This window comes from Peromyscus maniculatus, chromosome 1 (genome assembly GCF_049852395.1).
Source record: "Peromyscus maniculatus bairdii isolate BWxNUB_F1_BW_parent chromosome 1, HU_Pman_BW_mat_3.1, whole genome shotgun sequence".
NCBI lineage: Eukaryota > Metazoa > Chordata > Mammalia > Rodentia > Cricetidae > Peromyscus > Peromyscus maniculatus.
In genome coordinates this window covers 11,996,674-12,019,811 of record NC_134852.1, presented here as the reverse complement: position 1 = coordinate 12,019,811, position 23,138 = coordinate 11,996,674, and the positions used below count along the sequence as shown (strand labels likewise).

Genomic DNA, 23,138 nt, shown 5'->3' with positions numbered 1-23,138 from the left:
ATGGCACAATTCTTGCCTCCACAGGTACCTGCTACATGTGTACCTGCACATATAGATACAAATACACACAACCATGAAAAAAAAAAACTGCTGGTTAAAAAAAAGCTTATGGTTGGGGCGGTCACAGCCTCTAGTGTGTATCCTGCTATTGTTAGCTAAATGAGCTGTCCAATTGTCCTCTAAGTTTTAAAGTTTATTCTTGTAGACCTAGACTGCTCTTAACCTGGGTCAGAGAAGCTTCTTGGGTTGCACATGAATGCACACACATGCAAACGCCAGATTCACATGGGGATGTTACTCAATGATAGACAAAGTCCATAGCTACTGTGACCCACATAGCATGGATTTAAAAACCCTCACTGGGGTGGCAAGATGATGAATAAAGGAAAGATAGACACTCATGCAGAAAACCTGGGATCAGATGAATGTCTGCTACCATCGGAGGGTAAAAACTACTTCCAGCAACCCAGATCATCAGTGTGTGTATGAGGTATAGCACAAGGAGAGAGGCTGGCAGGTCTTGACAGGTGGTCACTGTAGACAAGCAGTTTCAGGTTGTAAATGTGATGGTTAACATTAAATGTCTTAATTACCATGCTTGACAGATAAACAAAAACATCCCTCTAATATGTAAGCTTGTAGCTTGTACAAGTTTTACCCTAGCGGCCCACTTCCCTTTTCCCCAGGACATTGAAGACTGCTCTTTAATTGCAAAATCTGCTGTTCTTGCAAGACAGTTAAGTCAGAAGGTTAACTGCTCTTTCTGCTTTTGTAACCAAGCTTGCTTACTCTGCAAAATACAACGTAACGTTGTGGTCTTTGCCTTTATAAGGCCTGGACTGATACGACTCAAGGCTGCATTTTGGGAGTGCTCTCAGGTGCAGTCCCGGAACCAATCAGCCCAGGTGCCAGTATTTAAATAAAAAGCCTCTTAAGATATTAAAACATGTTCATGGTGAGTCTGAGTGACCCCAGACTCATGAGAGTAAACATCCAGGAGGAAAGAGCTGCAGTTGGTAGTCTTCACACACACTTGTCACTCAGCTGCACTTTGACTGTTCAGGAAAGCTTTGCCACCCCTCTTTTGCCTCACCTGGGTGAGTAAGCCTTCGCTAATCCTATGGGGCTGAGGCCCTGGAGTCCTGGACATGGCCATGCCTTGGTCAGTAATACACATTCAGTCAGGCTTTTGCTCTCTCAGGGCTTCCTCCACTCCCTACACCTAGCTGTGCAAGGCCTTGGCTTGATCCTGGCTTGATCCCCCATGCAGCCATCAAAACCTAAAGGCAGAACCCCGCATCCACGGGTGGGGGCTATAGAAATAGGAGCAGTCAAACAACTGCCCCGTGCAATTCCTGTTGTGTATCCTCTACTGTTGTCTAGCAATTTCTTCTTGGAGGGAATCACTTTAAGGGGCAGGGTGGTCTAAAAGGAGGTGAAACGTCCCACCCTGTGGGGCAGATCCTTAAGCTCAGGAAATATGCAAGCCAATGCTTCAGAAAGACTCTGAATCTGACCAGATATACTAGGGCCCTTCTTCTCCAAGCATGCACAAGTCATAAAGATGCTAAGAGACGCTCTCAGGCCAGACGAGACCAGCTGCCTGCCAGAGACTCTCCAACCTGTTGAACTTCCTGCAGGTTGTGCATCATGCTCCAGGTTGTCAGTTTTCTTGAGTTATCACCCACCCTGGGGTGGATTTTGGTGATGCAGATATCTGAGTCAATGCTGCTTCTGCAAAGTAACTCCAATAAATCTCATTGGTTCACCAAGTTGGATTTTTGTAGTATCCATGCTTTGATCTGTCTTTGGTTCCCTATCTAGTGGTGTATAGATCAAATCTACCCAGGAATGGTGTCACATATTACCCTATGATTTCTTTTCAATTTTGTGGGAACCCATTAGTAAACAGGACTTTACAAATGCTTTCACCTTTATTTCTCAATAAACCCGTGATATAAACATTTCACATGTAACATTGTTCAGTGACTTGTGTGGAATAAAGGATAAAGACATTTAGCCTAGCTACCAACAGATCAGAGAGGGTGACCAGAAGGCCTTCATCCACACCTTCAAGGCCCATTACTCATTTGGAGGGTAGAGACACTGGGTGGCCTCAAAAGATGAAATGAGGCAAAGAAGATCCCTTTCTCTTAGGATCTGATTGGTCGTTGTTAATGGTCAATTGTGGATGGCTCTTTTTCATTTCTTGGATCAGCTTCTGGATACTCGGGTTAGCATCATCAAATTTCAACCTAGGTCACAACCAGGGGAGAAAAATGGTTGTTGCTTCAGTGACATTCATTTAAAATTCCCACATGCCTTAAATGTCTCATGGGTCACTTTAACACTATACTGCAAGGTAGAACTGCATATTGATATTTTAAATTTTACTTGAGTGCATGGTATATGCATATGTGTTGGTGGACTAAACTCCCGTGGCTGCATCGAGAGGCCAGAGGTTGTTATAGGGATGTCTTTCTCAATCAATTCTTTATCCTACTGTCCCCATCCAGATTTTATTTTGTGTTTGAATGTTTGGCCTGCATGTATTTACGTGCACTACATGTGTGCCTGGTGCCTGTGGGAGCTCAGAAGAGGCCACTGAATCCCTGGAATTGGAGTTACAGATGGTTGTGAGTCACCATATGGGTGCTGGAAATAAAACGTGGGTCCCCTGAAAGGGCAGCAAATGCTTTCAACTGCTGAGTCCTCTGTCCACCCCCGCCCCACCTATCTTGCCCGTTTTTTTTTTGAGTCAGAATCTCTCACTGGCACCCTGAAATTCACCACTTTGATTAAACTGGCTGGTCAGTGAATCTTCCTGACTCCACCCCCAACTACTGGAGTTATAGACCTGTATGGCCTAGGGCTTTCATGTGGGTATTGGTGATTCAAACTAAGGTCCTCATGTTAGCACAGCAAGAGTTTTACACACTAAGTTAACTTCCTAGCCCCAGCATATTGGGTCTCATTAGCCTATGCTAGCCTCAAACTCACTCTGTAGCTGGGGATGGCCTTGTCTTTCTGATCTTCCTACCTCCATTTTCCAAGTTTACTGCCACGCCAGTTTTATGCAGTTCTGAGGATGAAATTCAAGGCACACAGCAGGCAAGTACACTACCAACTGAATTACACACTCAGCCTGCATATTGATTTATTGGGGGAAAAGGTATCTATCTGTAGTGATAAAGACACTGCAGAGCCATGGATCCTTCAGTCATGACTGTACTGTCTTTTGAATCAGTGTCTCTGACTGAAACAGGAGCTCGTAGATTGGCTAGATTAAGCTGTTTAAGTGCTTGGGACCTGCCTGTCTCTGTGACCTCAGCTTTGGAGAGGCAAACACACACCTTCATGCCTGGCATATATGTGGGTTCTTAGGCGCCCATGCTTGGATAGCAGCCACTTTACGAAGTAAGCTATCTCCCCAGCCACTTCTTTCCTTGGTGCTCTTTTGAAAGAGCACCTCAGGCTGTAGTCTAGGAGTGCTTGAAATTCAGAATGTAAGCCCAATTGTGGCAATCTCATCACAACCTCCCAAGATCCAGAAATCAGGGCTGAGCCATGACACCAGGTTCCCACTATGCTAGAGACACCATGTTAGACTTGCAGTTTACTCTCACTAATAAGACAAATGTCTAACAATTACAGCTTCTTGGTCTCCCATGCAGTGTTGACTTCATTATCCAACCCCAGTTTACCCATCAGTGCAACAGAAAGGTTAAGGAGAAGGTTGTTAAGAATGACCACTGGATGTGGTGACCCACGCTTTTAATCCCAGTGCTCAGGAGGCAGAGGCAGGCAGATTTTTGGGTTTGAGACTAGCCTAGTCTACAAAGTGGGTTCCAGGACAGTTAGGGCTATACCGAGAAATCCTGTCTTGAAAAATTAAAAAGAAATATTTGGTGACCAAATGTCAACGGATAAAGCTGATTGCCAGATGTCAACAGTGAACCATTTAGTAGCACTGGGTGTCATGTCACTTCCACCAAAACCACCATGTAGGAAACAATATATATGAAATAGGAGATAGGACCACACCTGAGTGTTTGAAGGGGGCAAACGTTATGTTTCAAGTCTTCACAGAATGTCTTGACTGCATCAGCTCCCAAGTTGTTCTGAGATAGGTCGAGAGTGTTCAGGCTCTTGTTGTTTCTGAGAGTCTCAGAAAAGTCTTTGCAGTTGTTTGGAGTCATGGAGCATCCATACAGCCTTGCAGACAAAATACAAACCTTAACTCATTGTGTCTTACCCAGCACTGGATTCCTGTATTCTTCAGCAGTCACCTTCCAAGCAAGTTGTGCTTGTTGGTACAATAGTGGCAGGACAGTGTGGGGGGTACCAATAGCTTTCTGATTGGATTTGAGGCTGCTACAGATGAGGCATTTCTGGTAAACATGGTTGAAAGTTCCCTGGTGGGGAACCTGCTGTTAGTTCACTAAACAGTCATGTTGTCAAACCGTCCAAGAAATATTTATGTTTATAACTACAGATCTGTGTTGCTCTCAAGTTTAGTCAGAGAAGCTTCTTTTTACAGTGAGTATGGCTAACAAGGAAACTTATAACTGGTCTCAATGCTGAGAATAAATGAAGTGCTCAGCTGTGGAGGGTCATTTGCATCAACCTCTCTCTATTCAAGGCTTAGGAAACATCTTGTAAGAGGTAGATAGAAACATCTTGTAAGAGCTGGAGCATGGAGAGGATCAACGTGAAAGACTGTCATCTGGACATTGCATGACTGTTGCACACATGAACTCACAGCAAACGTAGTGACCTGTACAAGACCTGTACAGATCAAGACAGTCAAAATTCCAGCATGGATGAGGGAGGGTCTCCAGAGTCCCCATCCAATTGATGGAAAGAGAATCACTTTGGAGATGAAGACGTGGAAGGTTGCTGATGTCTCCACACTCATGTGCATATGATCAGTATTCACTGGACTAAGGGTGATAATTTAATAATAAAAAATAGTAATGATAATACTATTATAACAATAACAATAATAAAAGAGAACGTGAAGTTGGGAAGGAGATGGGTTAGGTCGTCTCAGGAAAGACTTGGGGGTAGTGGAAGGATGCATATGAACCAAATACATGGTATACATGTATGAGAATTTCATTGAATAAAAATATTATGTATTTAAGACATAGCTCATTAATTCAACCAATGCTATGATCATTATCCTGTATGACAGGCACACAGTTGCAAGCACTCAACAGTGAGCAACAAAAGCTTCTGCCCTCAGGGCAACAAAATAGTGTACTCTGTAGTATAACATTTACAAGGAAAGATTATGAGAGGAAAGAAGGGAGTATCTGGGGATGCCAGATCAAGGGCTGTGGATGGTATGAGAGAGTGAAGAGAAAGAATTGTAGCAGTTAGGGGCTAGAGAGATGGCTCAGAGGTTGGGAGCACTGACTGCTCTTCCAGACGTCCTGAGTTCAATTCTCAGCAACCACATGGTGGCTCACAACCATCTGTAATGAGATCTGGTGCCCTCTTCTGGCATGCAGTCATACATGCTGTATACATAATAAATAAATAAATCTTAAAAAAAAGAATTGCAACAGTTAGGATTAGCAGATCTCCAGGACAGGGAAAAGGCCTAATGTTGGCTTAGTGATACATGTGTGAAAACAGTATCCAACTGAGCATGTTGTACATGTGTATAATCACACACCATTTGGAAGGCCAAGACAGTAGGTTGGATAGATTGATGCAAGCCTAGGGTACACAGTGAGACCCCATAAAGCAAGCAGAGAAGTCAGAGCAGGTCAAGGTAACAAAGCAGAGCATAATAGAGCAAAATATATACATGATGTATACAAAGCATAGAATCAAGACAGGCAGCATCAGTGACCCAGAGAAGGCCATAGAAGAGGAGGTCATAGGCAGAGGCCAGCCCACAGAAGATGCTCAGATCCCAGCCAGATTTTGCTTGGACCGAGACAGAAGCCACTGATGGTGGGATGATGTGAGTGATATAAAAGTGACCATAAAAGTTATTCAACGGGACTGGAGTTTTAGCTCAGTTGGTAGAATGAACAAGGCTCCAAGTTTGATCACCAGTACCACATTAGACTGGGCATGGTGGTGTATGCCAGTGGTCCCTGCACTTCAGAGTATCAGAAGTTAAAAGTTATTTTCTGAAACATAGTGAATTTGAAGCCAGCTTGGGATACAGGTAGAGGAGGGCTGGTGAGATGGATTGGTGGATAAAGGTCAGGCCTGATGACCTGCATTTGACCCTTAGGATCCACAAGGTAGAAGGAGAGGACCAGTTCCCATTTGTTGTCCTTTGACCTTCACACTTGGGTTATGGCATGTTCTAGCTCCCTTCCCCACAAAATAGAGAAGTGTAGTTAAAAAAAATTAAAGTTTAAGAAGAATACCCACAGGAAATGAAGAAGTCAGAATGCAGCCTTGTGAAATCAATACAAGCTCCTAGATGTTGCTATGCTCGAATTCTAGATAACTGGAAGAGAGTGCCAAGGTTTCAGAATAGACTGGACTCTAAAAGAGGAATGGAGAGAGGATATCACACAAAGCGAGGAAATGATCTGTTCGGAGGGATAGTTTATACTGAAGAGTTTAGGTAGGGGAGAAAGATCAATTCCATTTTGGACAAAGACCTCAATGAACTCCAAGAAAGCAGGAAAATGGGTATGTTCAATACAGGAAAAAGCATTCCTCCATCTGGAGTTGTCAACTGTGCAGGAGACAGAGACAAGGTACCACAGAAATGATCAAGTGATGTGTGCATACGTGGGCATACACACAGTGTTACCTGTATAGGATACTAGCTCAGGCCATGGGCTAAGTTTAATCCATGATGTCGAATGGGCTCCACATAGCAAGCACTGAGCTCATGGCTTGGCAGGTGTTTAACAATGATAGTTTTTTTTCTTTATCGTGATAGCCATGTTTATAGCAGACAGACATCTTATTTCCTAGAATGCATGAGTGAGATGATGCATAAAGGAGTTAGGGCTGACTGATGTGTAGCAGTTTCCTCAAAGATAAAACATCTTGTCTTAGAGGGAAGTTCATAAACACAGGATGTTAGCAAAGAGGTGAAGCAGGATGCTTTGAGAGGGGTGGTGAATGATTTCATCCTGAAGTTCCTTAAACTCAGAAATAAAGCTCAAAGCTTTAGGGAGCCCCTGGAACTGACAGATATGCTAGGCCCTCTCCCCTCCCTATGCATATATTAGCAGTAAGAGCTGCTAGAGACACCCTCAGACCTGCTGAGCTGCCTGGAAGAGACATCCTCCAACTTGTACCACCTATGCAGGTTTGCAGCATGCTTCAGGTCTCTAGCTTTCTTGAGCTTCTTCCTCTGCTAGGATGTGGCTGTTTTTGAGTCATTTCTGCTTCTGCAAATAACCCCTCACCTATATTCCTGTAACTGACCCCAATAAGCCTGCTGGTTCACTGAGTTGGCCTTTGATGGTGTCCTCACTTTGGTCTGTTATCGGTTCCTTTCCTTTCATGATTAGACGATGGTTCCCATCTCCCCAGGAATAGTGACACACAGCAGATGGGTAAGTATTCATTTCTGCTGGTATGCCAACAGGGTATTTTATGCAATCCAGGGCCACAGCTATGCTAGGCAAGCACTAACCACTGAGCTACACACCTATTCCCCAGAGGGCTGTCAACCACTGATGCCACCATTCTTCTGCCAGCAGGTTTGTGCCACAAATCACACAGTGGCTGCTGGTTCCCTCCCTATAATCCTGAAGATGACAATTCAGGGTTCTCACCAGCCTACATTGCAATCATGATGGACTCTTAGAAGTACTGATGCCTCCCCTACCTCCTGGGAATTTAGAGGCATTTCTTGGTTTCTGGGGAAGAGAGATAATATTTTCTTTAGTGATGCAACAACTAGTAAGGAGTTACTTACAGGAGCATGGGCATCTTATCTATGGCCAGCCCTGGTTAAACTCACCAGTATGGGGACACAGACAGACAGACAGACAGACAGACAGACAGACACACACACACACACACACACACACACACACACACACACACACACACACACACAGGAAGTGGGCCAGGTGGTTTGGAGCCACCAAGATGTAGGCTTGGGGATGAAATGAGTTCTCTGCAAGAGCAGCAAGTAATCTTAACTGCCGAGTTATTATTTCTCCATCCCCTTGCCAGGTGATTAAAAAAATACTCAACTTGGGGTGGAGAGAGAGATCTGTGGTTAAGGCCCTTGCTGCTAAGCCTTATGTTCTGGATTTGAACTCAAGATCCCACATGGTGAGAAGAGAGAGAACCAACCCCTTCATGCTGTCCTTTTGATCTCTGTGTCCCAACCATAAGACACACAGACTAAAAATGTGATACAATACTCAACTGACTTGACTCAAGTTCTCTGTATTGCTCCTGAAGGCATCTGCTACACTTGAGAACTCCTTTGAGGTACAGATTACAGTTCAACAAGACATGACTCACCACAGACTTTTCAAGTTACTCTGGGGTTCCTTCAATGCTTCACACAGAAACCTTGTACCTGGGGTTCTGATACAATTCTGCCCCAGATCCAAGTGCTCTAGACTCAATGCCTGGCTGAGCATCTTTGAGAGATGGTGGCAGCCTTCGCTGGTGATGTTACAGGACCACAGTCTGGAAAACCACATGCACAGGGACAAAAATCAGGAACAAAGGAACCCATTAGTTCATTCTGGGATGATACCCTCAAACCACATCCTTCTACCTTGAGCCATGGTTTCAGTTAAGCTTAGAGTTATTGGAATAAGTGAGGACATTAGAATGAAATCATAAAGTGGGTTTCTATATGGGTTTGCAAAAAAAAAATTCTTAGTGTTATTTACTGTCTTGATCCTCTTTTCTGTCCCACTTTCCCATTCCACTTCTATAGAGAGGTTGGAGAGCGAATATGATAAAAATACATTGTGTACATATATGAAATTCTCAAAAAAATAAGAAAATAAAATTAATTGGTATGAGAGGGAAACTCATGCCTGCTACTGTCAACCTAGGCAACTACCTGTGGCTAGTAGAGGGCAAAGACTCAAAGAAGAGAGTCTATAACACTTCTTCATTAAATGGATACACAGTTTCAACTGCCTTTTAAAGACTTATGCTCATAGGTAAATGCAGCTCTCATCCCTCAACAAAGAAAACATTAAAATTATAGTACCTCATGGATGAGGACATATATCAGTGATAAGTTCCTAGCAGGGTGCCTGTACCCATTAGGTGCTTAATGAATGCTGATAATTGTTATTTCATGGCTGTGTTTGGTTATCTCGGAGGGTAGTGACTTTTTCTGTGGTGAATTTTTTTTGTCAGATAGGGTCTCACTCTGTAGCTTAGGCTGTGATCCTCCTGCCTCTTCACTTCCAAATGCTGGTTTTACAGGCATATGCCATCATGCCTGGACTGATGATAGTGCCTTCTAACATAATTAGGCTATAAATTCAAGATAGGGCTAGTTAGTAGGTAGGTTCCTCAAGGCTTTGGATCCCAGTGGTTGGGTATTTACACAGTGTATTGTTGGGGAGTTCTTTCCTTCCATCTATCTCTAACCATGAACTCAATATTTCATCACATTTAAGTAACCAAGTAGGCATCATGGCTGCTCATAGGTATAACAAAGATTAAAAAATAGGAAACTCTGACAGCTCCCCTTCCTTCCTCTCTTTCATGGTGTTGAAAATGGATCCCAGGATCTTGTACACAGATTGCATTATTTCTTTATTTTATTCTTTGGTCAACTTGACAGGAGCTAGAGTCGTCTGGGAAGAAGATACCTCAACTGAGAAAGTGCCTCCACAAGACTGGCTTGTGGGCAAGTCTGGAGGGCATTTCCTTCTCTAACGGTTGATGTGGGAGGGCCCGGCCCACCCTAGGTGGTGTCCCTCATGGGCATGTAGTCCTGGGCTGTATAAGAAAGCAAAGTGAGCAAGCCAGTGACAGCACCCTTCCATGGCCTCTACATCAGCTCCTGCCTCTAGGTCCTGCCTCCAGGTCCTGCCTCCAGGTCCCGCCTCCAGGTCCCGCCTCCAGGTCCCGCCTCCAGGTCCCGCCTCCAGGTCCCGCCTCCAGGTCCCGCCTCCAGGTCCCGCCTCCAGGTCCCGCCTCCAGGTCCCGCCTCGACTCTACTTCATGATGGACTACAAAATGTAACAGGAAATGACCTGTCCTCCCCAGGTTGCTTTTTTGTCATGGCATGTATCACAGCAACAGGAAGCGAATGAGAACAAACTGTGCTGGTGGCTCACAATAGAGCCACTGTTTCAGTGCTGCTAGTGACCGCTTGGTTATCCAGAATAGCAGGGTTGTCAATCTAAAACAATCCTTGCAGAGTGGCCAGTACAGCCCCATTACTCTTTGGAAATTAATTCTATGAATCTTCTCTTTGCAACAGTCAGAGACCACTGAAGACCACCACAGCCAATCAAAATGCAGAGTTCTGGAGCCCTGTTCTAGTGGGTATATCTTCCGCACACTTCTGCACCTGAGGCTCAGGGAAGAGCACAGAAGAGGTGGGAAATATTCAAAGAGGCAGGGGATCAGGGAGTTTCCTCTGAGATTGTCTCTCCTAGGAATGTCAGAAGCTAAACCCATAAAGTCTCACTAGCACGACTGCCCAAACATGAGCTGAATAAGGGTGATATTAATGGACAGGCAAAACTGGACAGGGAAAAGCCCATGAGGCCTCAACCCTACACAAAGAACAATAGGCAACTGAGAAAAGCTAGGAGCAGGAGAGGTTGTCTATCCCTAGGGACTACCAGTTGGTTGTCCGGTGCCAAATGGTCAGTCCTGAAAACATATCTATAAGTGACATTATATGGTTTCAACTGGTTATGTTTAGGAATATATATATATATATATATATATATATATATATATATGCAGTAACAATTAGTGAAAAGAGTAAATTTAGTTAATTAGTAAATTTAATTAGTAAACAATTAGTGAATTTTCAGGAGAGTGGGAGGGATGTATGGGAAGGTTTGGAGGGAAGAAAGGGAAGAGAAAAATGTTGTAATGATATAATCTCAAAATTAAAAAAATTATATTACAAAAAGAAAATGGATCCTATAGACTCCAGGATGAATACCAGGGTCATATTGAACTTGTCGACAAGTTGATTCCACCTCTATCCAACCATGTATACTTTGTGTTCCATAGTGTTAAGAAGAGATTTGAAGAGGAAGTCAAGCTGGGCTTGGTGGCACGTAACTCGGGAGTCTAAGGCAGGAGGATTGTTTTGAGTGAGATTCTGTCTCATAAAAATACAGAAACAATGTAAGAGCTGGAGGATGGGGAGGATGCTCTGAAATAGGATCTTCTGGATAAGGCATGGCTGTGGCACACATGAAGTCACAGCACCTGTGGTCACCCACAGAAGACCAGCTCAGCTAAAAATCCTGCATCTATGGGAGAGGGTTCCTGAGGCCCTTCCCCCAGATAGAGGATATTGGTAGTTGATGGCCGTTGTGAGAGGGAGAGTCACTGTCCTTTGGGAGCTGTCTGCTTATAGGTTGTCCATGCCCCAAATGGATGATCCCACACATGCGTGCATGTTGGCAGTACTAACTGGGCTCAGTGGGTCATACTTTACAAAAAATTAACAGAAGAACAAAAAAAATCCAGGATTGGTGGCACATCCTTAAAACCCAGGTGCCAGGTAGGTGGAGGATCAAGAGGATCCTCTGTATAGACTGAGTTCAAGGCCAGCCTGAGATATGTAAGACATCATCTCACACAAAAACAAAATGGAAATCAGATCTCTCTCTCAATTCACTATAGAACATTAACATCACATATTCATATTCTAAAATTGTAGGAATAATGAAGTCAGGGCTTTACTCATGCTATATATAACTGTCAGCATTAGGATACATCCCCAGCCAATGCCATTTCTTATGTCACTCTTACCTGGAAAGTCATTAGCATATTTCTGGTGGTTAGAATAATCATGAATTACTTTCATATGTATCCTACTTAAGCACACGCGCGCACGCACGCGCACACACACAGGCCCCCAGTGTCTGTAGGCAGTGACTTACACCAGGGTCTGTAGTTTACACTCGGGATAGCTTAAGCTTTCACACAGGACTTTCACTCCATTATCTCCAAGAACGTTCTTGGCCAGATTGAGGTGTGTCAGAGCCTGGCTGACCATCAAAATGGAAGAGATGTCCTTGCAACAGGCTTCAGTGAGGCGACAGTTCTCCAACCTGCATAGGAATCACACACAGGATTGGCTCTCCTAACAACCAGTCTGGGAAGGGAGAGGCTCACAGAGCCCCACCATTTACCTCCTAACTGCTGTCCATGGATAGACTTTAGGAGAAGGAGAATTACTATCCTGACTTGTGTCTCCTCCGCTGAGCCCACCAGGCTTCAACACATAGCTTCAAACTCACAGACTCACAGATGGCCCTGTTTAATATTGGTGGTCACAAAACAAAATAAATAGGTATAAATGAGAGAGATTGGTCAGGAGGATAGACTGGGAGGTGGGCATGAGAGTGTCAGTATGCATGGTACACGTGTATTTCCAAAACTGTAAAAAAAAAAAATCCCACCTAAACAAAACCCTCCAAACCAAACCAAACAAAAAATCATACAAGCTATTAAAATGGAAGAGGACATTTTCAGCTGACTCCAGAAGGTAAAATCCTCAAGTTCTTGTTGATTCCATCACACAGTCGTGATCACATGAGGGATTTAGAATGAAGAACACAATCATAAGACCTTCATAAGACCAGCCAGCCAAAATCCGAGCCTGGATGAAGGAGGGGCTCATGTTTCCACCCCACAGCTGAGGAGCTATTAGCAGTTGATGGATGCTGGGGGAGGATGGGTCAAATTTTCTTCAGGGATGTGGTTCCTGAGAGGTGACCCATGCTCTAGTAGATTGTACAACTCCAGTGTACAGTAAATAAACTCAGTGGGTTTAAGCAAAGAGCACGTGAAGTTAGGAGGGAATGGTGACAGGATGGAGGGAATTCAGAGGAGAGAAAAATAGGTAATGAAATTTATCAAATGACATATATATATATATATATATATATGCATGTATAAAATTCTCAATAAAAGAAGAATGAGAAGAGCAAGATGCTTGATGCAAAGTCAAAAACCCAGAAGCAGGTATATGCATAGGTGGACTCAAATGGACTGCCTGGTAAGTGTGGTGTCAACCATGTCTCTCCTCTCTACAGCTCAGATTCCAAAGAGATGCTCCGCAGGAAGAGAGGAGATACTTACGACACCCTCTGCAGTGTGCTGTTCGGTTGCTTCCAAGTCTTACACATCAGCCTGGCACCCTTGTCCAAGAGTTCATTGTCTGTGAGGTCCAGACATGTTAGGGATTGTCTGACTTTGATGGCCTGGAAGAAGTCATCCCATTTCTGAATACCAGTAGGATAAGAACACAGACTGCGGGAGAAATGAGAATGAGTATGTTCTGAATGGTCCAGAGAATGATGTACAATAGCTGCTCTTCCAGTTGAGCAAGTTCAGTAGGTGTATAGTGAGTCAAAGTAAAAGAATAAGTTGCAAGATACAGCAAAACATCAAATCAGGCTTGTGAAAAGCTAAGAGAAACTGACTGAGGCTAGTTAGGGTGGTCAGATTGTTTCTGATCAAGCCTGCTCTCCTTGGTTGATCTTTCCATGGATAAACTTGAGTTTTCTTTCCCACTGTAGAAATGAATGTTTTACTTCCTAGTTGTTCAAGGGCACAATGTGTCTACTCTTGGGCTGTTTTGTGGTCTCCCTCTCTCGGTTGAGTACGAGAATATGGTCTAGTTGCCTAGGTTCACCAAGTTTCATTCTTTCTTACACAATTTTTTTTCCTAGCATGCCTTTAATACAGCCCTCATGAAACAGAGGCAGGCAGTTCTCCATGGGTTCGAGGCCAGTCTAGTCTACATAGTGAGTTCTAGGCCAGACAGAACTACACGGTGAAATTCTGTCTCAAAATTTTATTCTTTTAATGTTTCATACACACTTATGTCACTATGTGACCTCAAACTTACAGCCCTCTTAACTCTGTCTCCTAAGTCTCATGTGACAGATTTTTATTATCTCCATTTTTTATGTTGAAAATAAGTTATATCTTTACTTTGAATGTTTAAAGTTGATAACTGAGATATCTGTCACACAGGTAAAAAGTACTAAAGATAACAAAGAGTCTCTCTGAGCCTACACCATAACTATGTAACTAAATTAAATCAAGGTATTGGCATGTTATGTAGATTGATATTTACTTTCAAAAATTACATACATTGAACTTACATAGAATTTCCTTTCATTTTAGGTATTAGCTTATTCACTTACAACCAAAAAATAAAAATAAAAATTGAGTCTCAAATATTCAAGTCATAGCTTTCCCTCCCAGATAATCCACTCAGGAAAAGAAAAAAAGGGTCATTTGCCAAGGATGGTATTGACAGAAGTTATAATTTGTCTCATGACTTGTTTTACCTCATCTCCAAGTCCTTATGGGATGCATGTTAAGAAGATTTATTCAAGTGGGTGAATATCACATACCAGGGAAGGTAGGGGCAAAGTTTGCGGTCTTACATTGTGTTCCTGCTGCTGGTTCAAGTGGTCATGTTAGGATCCACGGATCACAGGATGGGGGTGGTGGTATCACCAGCAGAGAACATCTTAATCAAGGGTGATGCCTGAGGTGGGCTTAGCTAATGCTCTGAAGAAGTCTTTCTTTGTTTGCAAGATAGAGGTCTTCAAGCTTTTGTTCTGAATCATGACCCAAGAAGAATGTAACTACAACCATAAGCAAATGATCTGATAGGGTTGTTACTCAGACTCTATAGAGGTTTCTTGGTCACAGGGTTGTCATATATATTTTTACACACACACACATACACACACACACACACACACACACACACACACACACACACTTTGTCCATCTTCTTGTCCATGTGTCCTAAGTGGTGGTATTTTTTTTTGAAGAAAAGCAATCTTTCCTGCCAATTTAGATTTGCTATATAGGAAGACCTGAGATAGTTTTATGTGACCAGACATTTAGGGATGAAGAGACATTTAGGGATGGATAGATATACCTGAGAAACTTAATGTTGCATGCTGGATGTTTCATAACTTCACACAGCGAGGGAAGAATGGTGCTCAGGTTGTCACCTTTCAGGGTCAGATGTGAGAGGGTTTCATAACCATTAAAAATGAGGCACAATTTCTTGTACGCATTGGCTGGGGAAATGTTTTTGAGGCTGAGGAAAAGAATACAGAGAGGAGATAATGAGTGCTGGGGAGATGGCTCAGTAAAAGGCACTTGCCACCAAATCTGTCAATCTCGGTTTGATCCCTGGGACCAACGTGATCAAAGGAAAGAACCAATTCTGGCACGTTGTACCCTGGCCTCCATTCACGCAGATATAGGCATCACTTGCCTCTCAACACCATCATAAATAAATGTAACAAAAACTTCTAAAAAGACAAGATTTTGACTTTCTATACCTCTACAATACATAAACAGATACAAAGGGATGCAGTACATTTACATTTTAGCTTCCCCCTACGTTAAACTACCCCATTCTTCAAGGAATTGTTGACAAAAATTGTATTTAAGCCATACAAAATTGTTTTGTTATATGTACACTTTGTGAGATAATTGACCCAACCAAGCCAATTAACAAATCTATCATCTCATACAGCTACCATTTTTTCACTTCATAGCTACAATCCTATACCTCAGAAATGATATAGAAACATGCAGATTTTGGGCAAGATACTCTTTTTTTGTGCAACCATATTGTATTCCCTCCACAAGATAGATTTTAAAAAGATTTATTTTTAATTCTGTGACAATGTGTGTATGTGTCTGTCTGTGCCTGTGGATGTATGTGGGTATATGCATGTCTGAGTTCAGCTGCCTTCAGAGTTCAGAAGAGGGCATCAGATCCCCTGAGGACAGAGTTATAAAAACAGTTGGAACTCAAGATCATGTTGTGTGAAACAAGCCATTTTCTGTTTTGTGTGGGAGAACATGGGAGATCTCTGCTCTCCTGCCAGGTGTGGTGGCATGGGTCTGTAATCCCAGGACACAGGAGGCAGGGGGATTGTCAGAAGTTTGAAGCCAACTTGGTCTACAGAGGAGTTGTGGCAAAGCCAAGGCTACATAGTGAGACTCTGTCTCTAAACCGCCTCCTCCCACTCACCCCAACTCTTCTCAGCAAAAGCGGACTATATATTGCTGCTATAGTGACATTACAGCATATGCTACTTTCCAGATCTTACTCACCTCAACTAAAGCTTTGTTTGCATTGACCAACAGTTCTCTTTAGAAACTATCTGAAGTCCTGGTTTCTTTAGTCATTTCCAACATCTACTAAGGGAGAGTTCAGTCACAAGCTCTCTTCCACTCAAAAGCCATCTTTTTTTTTTGGATGGGGGTGGGGAATGAAACATCCATTTTTTGAAGTGTTACCAGTGAATACCTTTATACAAATGCCTTGTCCTGTGGAAGACTGTGAGATGCTCTATTGTATTTAGAGTCAGAGTTCTTCTCCAGTGCCATCTTAGTGGATGAGAGTTCTTATTCTTTTTTATTATTATTATTATTTTATTTTATTTTACAATACTATTAAGTTCTACATAACAGCCACAGATTCCCTTGTTCTCTCCCTTCCTGCCCCCCTCCCCTTCCCCCCAGCCCACTCCCATTCCCACCTCGAGGAGAGTTCTTATTCTTATACACCAAGAAAGAATAATAGGTTTCAGAGAGATGGCTCAGTGGTTAAGAGCACTTGATACTCTGCAGAGTGCCCAACAGGCTGGCTCACACTGTTTGTTACTCTAGTTCCAGGGGATCCAATGTCCTTTTCTGATCTCCAATTGGCACCAGGAATGTACATGGTGTGTATACATACACGCAGAGAAAAACTCATACATGTCAAATTAAAGAAATTTCCCTGAAACCCTTGTGACTCTCACCTTTCTAGATTTAAACCTTCTAGGCACACAATCCACAGCTGAACATTAAGGAAGACAGAAAAGTTTTCCACACTCTGTGCTCATGCATTCAAGCTATATATTTACCTTTCCCCTGTCGATATTTTAACCAGATACCTTTCATTCCAGTCTCACTCATTTGCATATATGTTTTTTTGGGGTCATGGATGCACACATCTTGCCCAGTTGACTTTCCATGCTCATGCCTTAAGCACACTGCTCTCTATCTCTCTACATCTGTGGCTTCCAGCCTGTCACAATGCTGCATCCCCTGGGGTACTAGGTGACACCTGAAGACACTGAGATATCTCATAACTGAAGGAAGGAACTGCTGTTGATATCTGGCATGTGGAGGTCAGGGACACTGCTCACCATTTTACAGTGAACAGACCAACCTTCCTCCCCCAATAAAGAAACACATACCTCAAGTGCCCACTGAGGTTGGGGGACTCTGTTCTACTTAGAGACCAATGGCTGCCGAAGCAGGACTCAAACTGCCTAGGGATTTTGATTATTTTTCTTATGGTGTATGTGGACATTAAATGTGTATCCTGTATTATACTGAAGTTACTGTAGGATTCTTTTCTAGGTAAAATTAAGGTTAGGGACGCCTAAATACCCTGTATCTTAGGTACCTGGTTAGAGTCCAGGATACAAGTTTGAGGATTTCTTCTATAATGTGAGAGCTTTGGTCATAAGCTAGCGGGGATCTCTCTGGAGATCTGATCTTACTTACAGCACTTTCTGGAGATGGCAGGGAGCAGAGGACAGTTTGTCACACAGAATCTCCAGTGAGGATCTGCTGAAGAAGCTCTTGCCAATATTCAGAAAGACCAGTTTCTCATTTGAATTAAACAAGTCACAAAAGTCTGTCCAGAAAGCTAGCAGGTGTTGGTTGTCTTGAGACCTACAAAGACAAAGAGGCTTGTTTTCATTTCTTCGTGTATTCATGTGTGCTCACATGCCCCTTGAGATCCTCAGGCACCTTCTAGCTTTTGCTTGAGGCAGAATCTTTCATGGGTTTGGCACTTTACCAAGCAGACCAGGCCAGCCGGACATAAGATTCCAGGGATCCACCTGTCATCGCTGAGATTGCAGGCATGCATTACCTATTACCTAGTGCTTTGGTGTGGGCTCTGAGATCTAAACTTAGATCTTTCCACTTGCCTTAAGTGATTTAAGGATTGAGCTCTAAGGACTGAGCCATCTTCATGGTTTCTACAGAAGTTTTTGCAATTCGTCTTTCACATCAGCATCCAAAGGGATGGTTGTTATGGCATTTCCCCTATAGTTTGTTTGACTCCGCTCACCTGCCTGCTAATTTCTGGTCCCCTTTGCTCCCCAATAGTTTCCTTATGTTTCCATGCAACATATATTCTACTGCATGCATTTCTTCCTGTAAGATACCTTTCCATCTCATGACGCCTGGTCTACTTTGCTTCTCTGCTGCTGTGGTTAAACACCATGACCAAAAGCAACTTGTGGAGTAAAGGGTTTATTTGGTTTTTGTCTTCCCCATCATAGTCCATGAACGATGGTGGGAACTCAAGGCAAGAACAGGCCATGCAGGGACACTGCTCACTGTCTTGCTCAATCTGCTTTCTTATACTACTACCCAGGACCCTAGCTCAGGAATGAAACCACCCACAGTGGGCTGGGACCTCCCACATCATTACCAACCAGAATAAAATGTCCCACAGACTTGTTTACAAGCCAGTCTGATGGAGACAATCCCTTAATTTATGTTCTCTTCTCCTAGGTGACTGCAGTTTGGATTCACTTGAAAAAATTTAATCAGTATAGTCTTTTGTACTTTTATAACCTAACCCTCCACATGTGTATATATACACACATATACAAAAATTAAAATCTAGAATCAGTTTATTAGAGAGAACACAGTATTTGTCTGAAATCTGGCTTCTTGGCTTAGTTTCCAATTCCATCCATTTTCTTGCAACTGTTATGATTTAATTTTTCTTTACAGAACAATGCGCTATAATCATTTGCAGTAACTCAGGCAACTAGGAGACACCAAAAGTGAAGTAAGCTGAACCAGAAGGACAAATATCAAATGTTTTATTATATATAGCAATTTAAAAAAAGACAACATGAATATTGAAATAGTGCTTGAGGCTGAGAAAGGTATGAGGTGACGGCAGGGTAAGGCAGAATGCATGGATTTGAAGATTTATGATTCGTGTGTGAGTGTTTTGCCTACATGTATGTCTACGCACCATGTACATGGCTAGCCCATGGAGATCAAAATAGGACACCAGATTCCCTGGAACTGGACTTATAGACAATTGTAAGCATCATGAAGACCACGAAAGTGCTGGGGGATTGAACTCAGCTCCTCTGGAAGACCACTTAAGTGCTCTTAACTGTGAAACCATCTCTCCACTGACCTCAGTATACTTTTAATTTCCATCCCCAGGATGACTAATGATGTTACATACTCAGGAAAACTAGGAAAGGACCCATGAGTGGAGGAAACAAAAAGGGAGAGGAAAACAGAGCACATGTAATATGAGGACAGGCAAGATGATTCACTGAGAAAAGCAGCTTCCTGCCGAACCTGATGAATTCAATTTCTAGGATACACACGATTCAAGGAGATAATTGGTTTCCTCTGAGAACAAGCTATCTAGCCTCTGCACACACATATATAGTAAGTCTAATAAAACACATGAGATATAAAAGTGGTAGTAGGATCCCACGAGTGAAAGGGTTTAAACATAGATGGTGGGCAGGGAGATGAGGGGGTACTGGCAGGAAAATCAAGTAAAATTATGACTGTGCCACAAGGAAAGTAATAAAACAATTGCTCACTGAAAGGCAGGAGACCATAGGTCTTAAGATGTTTAAGTTTCAGGCTGGCATCTTTAATCGTACCAGTAGGATTTTATTATTAAGTAGGAAGGCAGGCAAGCATGTATAACATGTTTACTTTGAGCTATAGAGAATGAGAGATTTCAACATTTTACTACAAAACATTGGATGAGCTGGAGGGTGCAAGCACCATTAAGAAGCCAGAAAGGAAAATAGGGTTCTTACCTTTGATACTGAGCTGTGGACTCCAAAACAGCATCATTTTCTGGGAAGATCCCCTTTGCCACTTGTAGGGATACTGTCTGCAGATTTTGAGAATTCTTGAGGCAAAATGAAGCACTTATGAGGTCCGTGCTGGTTTTCAAATCTAAGGAGATTTCCTCAAAGAGGGCCATGACTTCCTTCACAAGCTCCTTATCTTGAGATTCATAGAGACAAGACAAAATCTGTTGTCTATCTATCAGTAATGGGAAGGGTTTATTTTCCCCCGACTTATACTCCAGGAGTTTCTTCTTGACCCTAATTGATATTTGGAAGTCAAAAAAGGTCCCCAACTTTTGAAGTCGAGTCTCATTCAAGAGTCCAAATACAAATAGTAGCACTCCTGACAGGTTGGGGTTCTTTAATCTTGTTTCCCTAGAAACCAATTTCTGCATACTGTATTTAGAGACACGTTTATCTTCTTTCTCAAGTTCTTGAACAAATATGATGGCAGCCATGAGCTGCTGGACACTGAGGTGGTAGAAGCTGTAGCAGTTGTTCTTCTTCCGATCAACGACATTCCTGCAATCAAAAAAATGCATTATATTCAGGTTCACGTCTAATCTCAACAAGTCTTCTTCACAGATCACAGGCAGCTGTTCCAACAGAGTATCAGCAGCCACGATACACAATTTCCTGAACGTGCTCGGGACTTGCGTTTTCAAACAGCTTTGGTAGGTTTCTGGTGAGAGGACACTGAAGAGGTAGTTCAGGAACATAGAGGTATGGGTCTGGCACCTCAGAGCAAGGTCTTCCCTCTTCCTCATCCCTTGGTCCAGACAGACGCAGAATATTGAACATGCAGAAGGAAGTGAGGCCATGTGGAAGAGAGCCGCATTGCTTCTCAGTGCATTTAAAGCTCTTAGTGCCATTACATCATCGCTCTCCACCATGTCTTCAGCGCCCTGCTCGGCGGTCGTTGCAACAGAGGCGGTGGCCTGCTGGGCGGTGTCATCACCAGGCTCCCAAATGCCATGTGCCCTGTTGATATACTTCAAATCTTTAAAGAACTTTTGAAAGTATTCCTGCCTCTCCCGTTCCGAGAAGCCCTGAATGTCTACAAGGAAGGGCTGATCTATCATAAGGTGGATTTGCCGTAACGCCTGTGTTCGCGTGGTCACCAGCAGTGTGGCATGGGGGGCCATCTTCCTCTGCAGCAAACTGCTCAGCAGGACAACCGCAGGCTTCTCTGTGTTCCAGTCCCCACAGATGTCATGCATCAGCACTTCGGCTGGGAATTTCAGCTCATCAAAACCATCCACCACAAACAAGAAGTTTTCTCCCATGGCTAGGGACTTCATCACATACTTTCTCCACGAGGGTTTTTCCATGGTGAGGAGCTGTACAAAAGTGCAAGGTCTCATTTCATTAATCTCCCCGCAGTTGATGTAGAAGGCACATGGGAACATCTGGGCCTGCTTGCTCTCTGACCATTGCAGCATTAGCCTATTGACCACTGTGGTTTTGCCAGAATGTGGAGGGCCATGCAACACTATTGCATGAGCAAATGGCATTCCTGCCTTCGGATTACATAGTGTCATGAGGGTCCTGTAGCTCTCAGTCTCTATGTAGAGGCGTTCATTGCATGAAGGCCAGAACCTGTATTTCCATTCATTCAGGTAGTGATCCAACCAGCTCTTTTTATGCTTGTGTTCTTCCCAGCCAATGATGGAGAGAGGAGACAGACAGAACATAGTTGGTTATTGTGAAAAAAATTACCTTGTATAAAGTAGAAAAGGAACATGGGAAACACACCTCTCAAAGACCAACTTCAATCCAAGTCCATTTCAGCAAAATGTGATTCAGAAATCGCTTTTGCAAATGGACTTTCAAAAAGGGTCCAATTTGAAATAATTAAAAAAAAACTTTAATTATGTGTGGTCATGGACACATGAGTGTGGTGCACATAGAAGCCAGGAGAAGGCATTGGATCCCCTGGAGCAGCAGTTACAGGTGGCTGAGAGTGGGCTGATGTGGGTGCTGGGACCCAAACTCAGGTCTTCTGCAAGAACAGTATGCATTTCTTACTGTTGAACTGTCTGTCCAGTTCCTATTTATATTTTAGTCTGATGAAATAAAAAAAATGGAAATTGCTTTGATGGGAAAGTGACCTCTTTGTTGAGAATGATTCGATTCTCTTTGCCATTTAAAATTCTCGTACAGGGGTTGGGGAGATGGTTCGGTTGGTAGTTTCCCAGCATGAGGACCTGAGTTCAGTCTCTAGCACTTATGCAAAACCAAGCCTATTGGTGTGTGCCTGTCACCTTAGTGCTATGAAGGTTGGGCTTGATGAGCAGACAGCCTAGCCAATCAGAGTTCTGGATCCAGTGGGAGACCTTATCTCAAAGGATAAGGTAGAGAAGGCTAGAGGAAGAAGCCTAACGCCAATTTCTGGCTTCCACATGTATACAATGGGTGAGCTCATGTGTGCACACTCATGCACATACCACACCTCAAACATTCATACATGGATATGTTCACATAAGTACACTGAATATTCCTCTATGCTCATATCATCCTCTTCTTAGTCCTCTTTGTGGCTTGGGACATTTTCTTTTCTATTTTTAATCACAACTAACTTTTCTTCTTCCAAGATCATCTTAGTTTTTCAGGCTTGTGATGTCTCCCCCCCCCATATTTCTAGAACTGCAAATTCTGCTCAAGTTGTAAGCTTGGAAGTATAATGGGTAGTTTATAGGGAGTAAAGAGAGTACACAGCTCTCTCACCAAGTCAGATGCCTCTGCTCTGGAGAGTTGTCATAAGACACATTTGCTATATTCAAACTCAGTGCAACCTGAGTGTGGTGTTGCATGGTCATAATTTCATCACTTAGGACGCTGGATAAGATGAACCTCAGCTGATAGCAATTCTAAGGTAACTTGGGCTATACAGATAGTGTTAAAATGCTATAAGAAAACCTCAATGCATAGGATTAAATGGAAATTCCAGTGTTAGAGGTGTGTTTTTCATAAGTTATTGGCCAGTGAGGCTCTAGAGCCTTCCAAATCAGCACAAGTTTATTGCCACTACTCTTGGCTGCTAACCAGAAC

General features: G+C 43.0%; 1 protein-coding gene across 1 annotated transcript; it reads right to left on the bottom strand.

Annotated features, from left to right (window-relative positions):
- Positions 1-1,960: 1,960 nt before the first annotated feature.
- On the bottom strand, positions 1,961-21,781 carry LOC143273379 (NACHT, LRR and PYD domains-containing protein 2-like). Its single transcript, XM_076572755.1, has 8 exons — positions 20,052-21,781; positions 17,734-17,904; positions 15,092-15,256; positions 13,267-13,437; positions 12,063-12,233; positions 8,473-8,643; positions 4,045-4,215; positions 1,961-2,255 (listed from the first exon to the last, which is right to left on the bottom strand). Exons 1-8 carry the CDS (start codon positions 21,779-21,781, stop codon positions 2,117-2,119), a joined length of 2,889 nt encoding a protein of 962 aa, XP_076428870.1. The 3' UTR covers positions 1,961-2,116.
- Between the last annotated feature and the right edge of the window lie 1,357 nt (positions 21,782-23,138).

What these genes read in the sequence shown, in the direction of transcription:
- LOC143273379 (XM_076572755.1), bottom strand. Translation starts at nt 21,781, where the DNA reads ATGTTCTGTCTGTCTCCTCTCTCCATCATTGGCTGGGAAGAACACAAG. An exon ending in TGCCATCTCCAGAAAGTGCT is followed by an intron (nt 15,257 to 17,733) that starts GTAAGTAAGATC and finishes TCTTTTCCTCAG; the next exon opens with CCTCAAAAACATTTCCCCAG. An exon ending in AGCACACTGCAGAGGGTGTC is followed by an intron (nt 12,234 to 13,266) that starts GTAAGTATCTCC and finishes ATTCCTATGCAG; the next exon opens with GTTGGAGAACTGTCGCCTCA.